A 9,864-nucleotide genomic window follows, 5' to 3' on the forward strand; every position below is an offset into this window, starting at 1 on the left:
CCTGTAATCCCAGTGCTTTGGGAGGCAGAGGCGGGAGGATCACTTGAGGCCAGGAGTTTGAGACCAGCCTGGGCAATATATAAGACCCTTTCTCTAGAAAACATAAAATAATAATAAAAAAAGCCTCACAAAACTGACAACTTTGTCATGTACTGACTAAACAATCAAACCTTCTCCCCTTTTGCTGTGTTTTGAAAACTTGTCCCATGGAAAAAGACCAAAGATATCTGGTGTTTGATTCCATCTAAAAACTGAACACCTCCTTATGAAACCACACTATAAAATAAAGTGCTAAGCTCTAGAAGGTATTTTTCTATACATCAGATTCTCAGACACCAGAGCACACAGGAGGACTTGAACAATTTGGTAAGGGGGTATGTGAACACTCAAAGAGAGGGTTGGTCAATAGGAGTACACAGAGGGATACTCTTGTCACGCCTCTTGGGGAGGAATTACTGGGATAAATTGCTATTAGGGAGGAAATTTAGGGCCATAAAAAGCAATTAGTCCTAAACCATATAAACACAAATTTAATGAACATTTAATAAAGCTGGTTTTAAGGTATGTAACAATTCTTATTTCTCCTCAGGATGCTTTTTCTGAAGGACAGCTGACCTAGAAGAAGAGGGCAAGAATGAGCACCAGGGTCTTCCTGGAGCACAGACTACATTAGAAAATACCTTCCAGGGCACACCTGTCCTCAGGCCACAGCTAAAACCAGTCAGAAGTAAGACGGCGCAGGCATTCAAGAATTTCAGAGATCTTCCGGACTAAGCTATATTTAGCTGGGGTTCTAGAACATGGAGCTGCCTCCCCTCTCACGCACCAAGCTACGTACTTCTCCCCTCCCAAATAGGAATCTCATTCATGAGGCTTTCTGCTCCTGTCATACAGGAGTCTGCATGGAAAACACTTACGGCTCTAAAGTTACCTCATGGCTATGTCTGTGCCCTTTTTGTTGATGACATTCACGACAAGGTCCTGGCTCTCACATCCCACTGGGGCCACTGCTCCCACGCAGGAACCACATGGTTGGAAGACGAAGGCAGAGGAAGCAGAAGGGACACTGGAAATACAGATTACATTGTCATACACAGCCACACCCACTCGGTAGGCCATGCCCCTGATCACCCAAACACCATCCTAAACCACTCACTGACTCCCAATCCCAGACCCCATCACACCCACTGACAGGCAGGCCAGAGAGTCCCCACCCATCCCTGTCGATGTGACAGGAGTGCAAAGATACATCCTGGCTGTGCCGCCTCCACCCATCCTGCAGGCACGCACCTCACAGAGCGGCAGAGCAGGTCTCCACCTAAAACGAACACACACGCAGCCCCTTTGCCAGCAAAGACACTTGAAAACACTTGTGTCACAGCTCTAAAGACAAACACAACCCTGGCACTTGTCCCTCCCACACTCCTAAGCAAGTGCATGGCATAGTTCAATGACCGGTCCCTGTGTCACTCCACAGAGCCCACACATACCTACCTCACCCTGCGAAGAGTCGGGGAGATGTAGCCAGCTGTGTCATTGGTACAGACCCTCACCCAGAACCACCCCCATCACCCCCAATGACATTCACACACAGGTGTCACAGTTACTGTGACAAGGCCAGGAAGCATCACCCCCCACACACACTCACACGCAAGTGTGTCACAGACCAGGGCACAGGGCTCACCCGTCATGCAGTCTCTCTTATGCACAGACTCACTGACACACAAACATACACAAATCTTCCCACGTCTGGAAGCCACAGGTCAAGGCTCTATTTCAAGGCGGTGGCTGCCTCATTGCCATGCCCACCACACCCCTGGGTTCTGGGTTCTTTCTTGGAAGCAAACAATCCCCTGCTCAGGCCCAACCACCACTGAGATGTCAGGAGGGGGTACAAGGGTTGAGGAGGACCCCAGATGGCATCCCAGGAAAGCAGAGCCTGAAAGTCCCTGTGTGTCCCAGCATGCAATTCAGCGCCCCCTCATGGGGCCAGGCTTTGGAGGCCTCTGGGAAATGGAGTCCAGAACATTCTCCTGGTGGGGGCCTGAGAGTAGACCTGAAAGGGCTGTCAGAGTGGACAGTGTCACATTGAGCACATCCTGCTCCCTGAAGACAGCCCTTCCTGTGTGAAGAGAGGCTGCGTCATCCCAACTCGGACCTCATGTGACCTCTGGATCGGGTGTGATCTGCTCAAGACATGGCTGTCCCCAGGATGATGCCCCTTTTCTAGCACCTCTCGGGCAAGGCTCTGGGATTCTCCACAGGCCTTGCTTACAGGCTGCGCTGAGCTTCTTTGATTCAGTTTCGCTTCCTTGTTGGATTATAACAATGTATAGGTAGCAGTTATATCCCTTGAGTCATTAATTCTAAGTACTAACATCACAGGGTCTGGCACAGTGCAGATACTTAACAATTATACTACAATATCACAACCAGGACATGGACATAGATTGCACCAACTGATCTTATCCACAATTTCCAGAGAATAATGTTTAAAAATGAAAAAACAGAAACAGAAATATCTCATAGTAGAGGACAGTTAAATACATTATGGTCTGCTATATAATGGCATGGAATGCTAACAGTGATACAGATTCTTTTTTCTTGAGACAGGGTCTTGCTCTGTCTCCCACGCTAGAGTGCAGTGGCATCATCAAAGCTCACTGCAATCTCACACTCCCGGGCTCAAGTGCTTCTCCTGCCTCAGCCTCCTGAGTAGCTGGGACTACAGGCACGTGCTACCAAGCCTGGCTAATTTTTCTATTTTTGTAGAGACGGGGTTTTGCTCTTGCTCAGGCTGGTCTCCAACTCCTGACCTCAAGTGGTCCTCCCGCCTTGGCCTTCTGGAGTGCTGGGATTACAGGCATGAGCCACCACATCTGGCCATGACATACATACATACATACATTTATTTATTTATTTATTTAGAGACAGGGTCTCACTCTGTTGTCCAGGCATTAGTGCAGCAGCATCATCATAGCTCACTACAACCTCAGCCTCCCGCTCTCAAGGGATCCTCCCACCTCCTTCTCCCAAAGTCCTAAGATTATAGGCATGAGCTACCACATCCGACTGATTCTTATTGAGAAAAAATTTATGATGAACAACCAATGGAGAAGGTAGATTAAAAAGGTATATATAATCTGAGCAAAGACATTCTGCTAAATTAAGAACACAGATTATTCTGTGGTCTGACTTTCAAGGTCAGAACTCTCACAGTTACTAACCTCACAGTGTCTGTTTTCTCACTGGTAGAAACAGAATAAAAGTACTATAGAGTACAATTGTTTCAACTAGCAAGTAAGATAATCACTATAAAACATGAAATAATATGTAACAATTGTTTAATATAAGCTACCTATTATTTTTGAAGATAAACTCAAGTCTGTCAATTGCTTTTTTTTCTTGTGGTAAAACATGTGCTTCTTTTTAAAACTATTATTATTCTTTTAGAGACAGGGTCTTGCAATGTTGCACAGGCTGGTCTGGAACTCCAGGGCTCAAGTGATTCTCCTGATTCAGCTTTTCAAGTAGCTGGGATTACAGAAACAAACCAATGTGCCCACCTTCTAATTTCTTTTTTATTTTGACACGGGGTCTCACTCTGTCATCCCGACTGGAGTGCAGTGGCACAATCAAGCTCACTGCAACCTTGATCTCCCGGGCCCAAGTGATCCTCTTACCTCAGCCTCCCGAGTAGCTAGGACCACAGGAGCTAGCCAACACACTCGGCTAATTTTATTTTTTGTAGAGATGGGGATCTCACTAGGTTGCTCAGGCTGGTCTGGACCTCATGTCCTTAAACAACTCTCCCCAAGTGCTGGGATTATAGGCATGAGCTACTGCACCCAGTCTAATTTTTTATTTTGTTATTTATTTATTCATTAACATATGTGCTTCTTGAACCTGCTGTCTGTATAATCAATACTAACCAAAACAACTTTCAGACCCTGATATAAAGAATGAAATTTTTTGTTTAACCACATTAGCAAAAAAGATGCTAAGACACATAAAGAGGAAATGTTCCCTCTCCACCAACAACTAGGGAAACAGAGACATGATTCTGCATAAGACATCTAACTTAACGAATCTAACCGGAGAAAATGCCAATTTGAGAACATTAGCAAGAGGCTGAGTCATGTGTCCTATGTGAAATGGGAGGTATTTGTGAACATTTTAAACTATTGCCATCTTATTCTTTTTCTTATATCTTGGCAATGTTACTTACATAGTCCATATATGTTACTTGCATATATAACCTTGCTAATGTTATTTGGAAAGTCCGTACTTATAAGGCACCTAGTGATCACTGCCACGTCCTGTGAAACAAACATTAAAATCTTAGAATCTCTAATTCTAAAAGGCTCTTTCTTGAAAATGTGTTGCCATGGATTAGATTCAATTGTGGTATCTTTAATCCTATAAGGTAGAAATATTTGAGAGATATTTGAAAGCAAGACAAAGATCACTGGCATGCCCTTCTCCTCCCAAAATGCACACAGGTATAATGTGACCCATGGCTGGGTTGGATTCTGTTAATAAACTAAGATTTGGAGAATCTTTGGCTTTTTTACATGATAATTTGCAAGACTCAATGATCCAGAAACAAAACACACACATGCTTAGAGGCAAAGAGGATGACTGGAAACATACATACCAAAATATTAACAGTAATTATCTCTGGATGGTACAATTATGGGTAATTTAGAGATTCTTCTCTGAGAGCTCTTTAGGGACCAATTCCCTCCCACCCCGCCACGCAGGGCTACATTAATCCTATTATAAAAAATAGAACAAGAGTCTGAAATTAAATAATTAACAAACAAAAAGGACCATGGTTATGGGGGAGGAGGTATATGGTCATCATTCGGGAAACTCTGAACGGCTAGGCCTATGGTAGGCAAAATCACTGCCTCTGAAATATGTCCATATGGTAATTCTGGCACCTGTGAATATGTTACCTTACATTGCAAAGGGAAATTAAGGTTACAGATGGACTCAAAATTGCTAATCAGTTGACTTTAAGATAGAGAAGATTATCCTGAATTATCCCATTGGGCCCAATGTAATCACCAGTGTCCTTAAAATTATAAGAGGTTCAGAAGAAGAGAAAGATTTGAAGATAGAATGTGCTCTGTCTTCAGAGTTAAGGGATGTGATGTGATGGAAAAAGGACTTGTCTTTGTTTGCTTGATGATAGAAGAAGGGGTTATGAGCCAAGGTGCGTGAGCAGCATCTAGAAACTGGGAAAGGCAAGGAAATAGGATATTTCTGGGAGTCTCCAAGCAGGAACACCTTCTAGAGCCCTACTAGCACCTTGGTTTTTAGCCCAGTGAGACCCACTTTAGATTTATGACTTCTAGGACTATAAGATAATATATTTGTGTTATGTCAAGCCAATAAATCTGTGGTGATTTAGTACAGCATCAAAAGGAAACTGATACAAGGCCTAATAGTGAAAAAACAGTGTCTGAAACAGGTACAACCTTCCCATGCTGAAACATCCTTTCACTCTGTCTCAGGAACAAAATCCCACCCTAAACACAAAAACGTAGCTAAATTACCTCTGCAGATTCCCAGTGAACTGAACGTTTTGTTTCCCTCCAATTCCTATTTTGAAATGCTATCCCCCAGTGTGATGGTATTAGGAAACAGGGCTTTTGAGAAGTGATTAGGCCAGAGGGCAGAGTCCTTGTGAATGGGATTAATGCTTTATAAAAAGGATCCCAGGGAACTCTCAGCTCCCTTTCCACCATGTGAAGACACAGCAAGAACGTGGCCGTGTGTAACGTGGAACAGGGTCCTCACCATGACCTGACCATGCTGGCACTCTGATCTTGGACTTTAACCCTCCAGAACTATGAGAAATAAATGTCTGTTCTTTCAGCCACTCAGTCGATGGTACTTTGTTATAGCAGTGCAAACTAAGACAAGAATAAATTAATGAGTATATACCATGTAGACAGAAGACTTTGGTATAGAGAACGTGCTCAATAAACATGGCTGCACTCCTCCCTTCTTTCACTGAATCATCAATGAAACTGTCATGTTGGATATGGTATTTGCAAAGTGTATCCTTATATGAGATTTCTAGGTAATTAAAGGACATTGCACACATGCTGTTAATAACTATTAGGAGTGCCTAATATTACATCACATGCATTTTTATTTATGACTATCTCTAAACATACTTCCTTGTACCCGCAAGCTATTCCATAAAATGAATGTGGTATGATTACTTAAACATTTCCCCCATCCTGAACACTAACTGTGGACAAGGTAACAGTCTTTGATTCTAGACTAGACCAACGGGTTTTAACATCTTTGGGGTATGCACACCATTCTTAATGTCATGCAATTATGGAGTATCTCCTCAGGAAAAAAAGACACCTTGAGAAACATACATTAAGTGTTGTACATTTTCCCCTGGAAAGTAACAAATGGAGTTAAAGGAAGGACCTCAGGTTAAAGATTACTATTGTAGACCACTGAGGCTCTGGTTCATTTTGTGAACTTACAAATACCCATCACAACTACCTTCATATGTATGTTGTTCCCGATGTATACACATCCAGACCTACCACATAATAACAACAGGATTTCCTGAGCACTTACGCTACAAGGGACTGTTCTATAAGGGTTTTACCTGTATTGACACCAGACCCTATCTTCAGAGAGTGCAGTAAGCTAGGCAGAGGCAGAGGCAGGAATGAAATCCTGGTAATCTACATCTCGAGTCCGGGTTAAGTCCTATCTACACAAATCATGTAACAGAAAAAGGGGAACTCACCTGAACCTTTATTTTAAGATGTACAGCAATCCTTCCCCCGCAGACACGCCTGTTCTGAAGAATGCTGACCTAAGGGAAAGAGGAAGATAAAAAATGATGCAATAGGGCCTTTCTGGAGTGCAGGCAGCATTGGAAAATATCCTCCGGACACCCTGGCCCCGGGCCCTATCTGAAACCAATAGAAATCAGAGGGCCACGGCTCTGAGTTTCTGAGAGATTCCTGGAGACCAGGCTCCGAAACCGAGGCTGTGCAATGCGTAGCTGCCCCTTCTTCCCACCTCCCCCACCCGGGGGCCGCTCTCTCTACCAAAGGAATTCTACCCGACGCCACCTCCTCCTGTCACGCAGGTGGCCTGCACGCACGGCCCTTCTGCCTGCAAAACTGCCCCCTCGTGACTGTCTTTATCTTTCTTGTGGATCATTTTCGCCACCGGATTCGGGCTCTTACGTCCCCGCGCAGCCACTTTTCTTGGCAGGTTCCGCTCGGCTGCGAGGCGAAGACAGAAAACGGCAGCGACGTCCGAGCCACAGGTTGCACCTCCGCGAACAGCCGAGCTCGCACAAAAGGCCACCCGCCTAATCACTCGGTCCCCCGAGCGCGAACCTGCCCTCCCGCCGCCGCACGGAAACACACGGTGCCACGAAACACACGTCTGCCCTGCCAACCTCGCAGAAGTGAGAAGACACACACGCGTGTCAGCCACGGAGACGCATCCCGGCCGCGCCGCCCCGCAAAGCCCGCGAAAACGTACCCCACGGAGCAGAGTCCCGGAGACACCGCCGGCCGCTTCCCGCCTCGCAGACGCTCTCACGCTCCGGGCGCCACCAGCCCCAAAGCCTCCAGAACACCCCTGCGTCACAGTTACGGACACAGGGCCCGGCTGCGTCAGCCCCACTCTCAAGCGAATGCGCCACACGTCCTGTGCCCGTCACCCCCTCGGAGCCCGCACGCACGTATGTCTCACTCTGCACGGAGTGGCGCGGAGACAGCGGCTGCGTCACCAATGCAGATGCTCCGCCAGCACGGTCCCCAAGGCCCCCAGTGACGCTCACACGCACACCTGTGTCACAATTACGAGGGCAGAGCCAGTCTCGTCAAGCCGGCAACTCCCACGCAAGTGCGTCACACGCGCTCGGTCCCCGCCTGCCCGGCCGACACTAATGCGCATGCGCACACATCCCAGTCGCGGGGTCCGGCCTTGGCCTCCCAAGCGGCCAGAGCGCGCGCTCACGCGGACATAGACACAGTGCGCACGAGCGCGGGGATCTCGACACAGATGCGCGCTCGCGCACAGAACCGGCCATACGCACATGCACGCGCACACACACACAGACACGCGGGAGCACACACTAGCAAGTGCATGTTCCTGCCCACGCATGTACACGTGTGCGCGCAGACACACACCATATGCGTGCGCGCGCGTACATCACACACACGGACACACACACACACACACACACACACACACACATATATATATACATATATGCAGACACACGCATGCGCGCCCCACCTCGATGCCACAGGTTGAGGCTCTGTTTCGCGCCCTCTCAGCGGGGCGGCTCCCTCACCGCCATCCCCGCCACACCCCTGGGTTCTGGTTTCTTCCAGGGAAGCGAACAATTCCCCGCTCAGGCCCAACCACCGCGGGGACCTCGGGAGGGTGCGCAAGGCTCAGGAGGGCCCCGGACGGTATCCCGGGAAACCAGCGCCTACATGTCCCTGCGTGTCCCAGCGTGCAACTCGGCGCCCCTCATGGGGCCGGGCCTCGCAGACCTCTGGGAAATGGAGTCCAGAACATTCTCCCGGCGGGGGTCTGAGAGCGGCCCCGAGAGAGCGGCCCTGAGAGGGCTGCCACGGCGGACAGTGCCACTCCCAGCACGTCCTGCCCACCGGAGACAGCCCTTCCTCTGTGAAAAGGGGCTGTGTCACCCAACTCGCACCTCGTGTGGCCTCCGGACCGGGTGCCCTGGTGCAGACGTGGCGGTCCTCAGGGTGACGCCCCTTCCCAGCACCTCTGGGCGGCAGCTCGGATGCTCCTCGGCCCTTCCTTGCTCCCAGGTGCCTGGAGCTGCTTCCATTCCGGTTCCCTTCCCTGCTGGATTGCGAACAACGTACCGGGAGCGGCTCGGTCCCTTTCACCATTCATTCTGAGCGCTCACCTCGCAGCATCTGGCGCACACAGGCACTTGGTGAAAGTCTGATTTTGACTCAGAATCCGCTCTTTGGAACTTACATGAAGGAAATTTCTATGTAGTACATAAATGTATGCCCAAGGATGTCAGAGAACATTTTTCTGTGAAAGTTTTTCTTTTTTAAACTAATAGCATTGTTGACTCATATTTACTGTTATGAAATAATACTGAGAGATCCCGTGTATCTTTCAGCTGGTTACTCTAATTGGTGATTGTAGTATAGTATAATATCACAACTGTGTATCATTCACAATGATAGAATCCATCGACATTATGCAGAATTTCCAGAGAATAAATTTTAAAAATGAGTATCTTAAATTAGAAGACAGAGGAAAATTTTACAGTAGAGGACAAACTAAATAATTGTGGTCTGCTATATTATGGCATAGAATACATTTACTTGCAATGATAGAGATTCATACTGAGAAAAAATGTATGATGAATTACTATCTAACGAAGGTATATTTAAAATGTACATATAATATGGATGGAGATGTTTTGGTGAAGGCTCTATGGTCTGCTTTTCAGGATGTGATTCTGAGCTCTGACAATTATTAACTTCACCAGGTGTTTCTTCACTGGTAAAATTCGAATAAAAATGCTACAACTCTCTCAACAAGTATGATAATCTACATAAAACATACAGCAGCATGTAACAATGACTTAATGTAAGTGAGCTGTTAGTATTGAAAATCAGTAACATTACACATCCCTTAATCCATTTTTATAAAAGTAACTGAAGTCTGGGATTTCCTTAATTTTTCCTCCAAAACATGTGCTTTTCAAATCAGCTGTCAAGAATGAAATTCTTTTTTGCTTAACTGCATTAGTAAAAAAGATTCTAAAACGTATAAACAGGAAACCTTCCCTCTCTGTCA

General features: G+C 46.7%; 2 protein-coding genes across 2 annotated transcripts in view; both read right to left on the minus strand.

Annotated features, from left to right (window-relative positions):
* ZNF331 (zinc finger protein 331) overlaps positions 1-7,588 on the minus strand; it is a 51,830-nt gene extending 44,242 nt beyond the window's left edge. The window contains exons 1-3 of the mRNA XM_012643305.1: positions 7,543-7,588; positions 6,791-6,859; positions 932-1,066 (exon numbers count right to left, since the gene is read on the minus strand). The gene's annotated coding sequence lies outside the window, so the exon portion shown is untranslated. The remainder of the gene's footprint in view (positions 1-931; positions 1,067-6,790; positions 6,860-7,542) is intronic.
* LOC105809501 overlaps positions 576-9,864 on the minus strand; it is a 35,661-nt gene continuing 26,372 nt past the window's right edge. Inside the window, exons 2-5 of the mRNA XM_012643323.1 lie at positions 7,543-7,851; positions 7,112-7,277; positions 932-1,066; positions 576-615 (exon numbers count right to left, since the gene is read on the minus strand). Of these exons, the coding sequence (XP_012498777.1) occupies positions 576-615; positions 932-1,066; positions 7,112-7,277; positions 7,543-7,851 (650 nt within the window). The remainder of the gene's footprint in view (positions 616-931; positions 1,067-7,111; positions 7,278-7,542; positions 7,852-9,864) is intronic.

Source organism: Propithecus coquereli, unplaced genomic scaffold (genome assembly GCF_000956105.1).
Source record: "Propithecus coquereli isolate 6110/MARCELLA unplaced genomic scaffold, Pcoq_1.0 Scaffold196, whole genome shotgun sequence".
Classification (NCBI taxonomy): domain Eukaryota; kingdom Metazoa; phylum Chordata; class Mammalia; order Primates; family Indriidae; genus Propithecus; species Propithecus coquereli.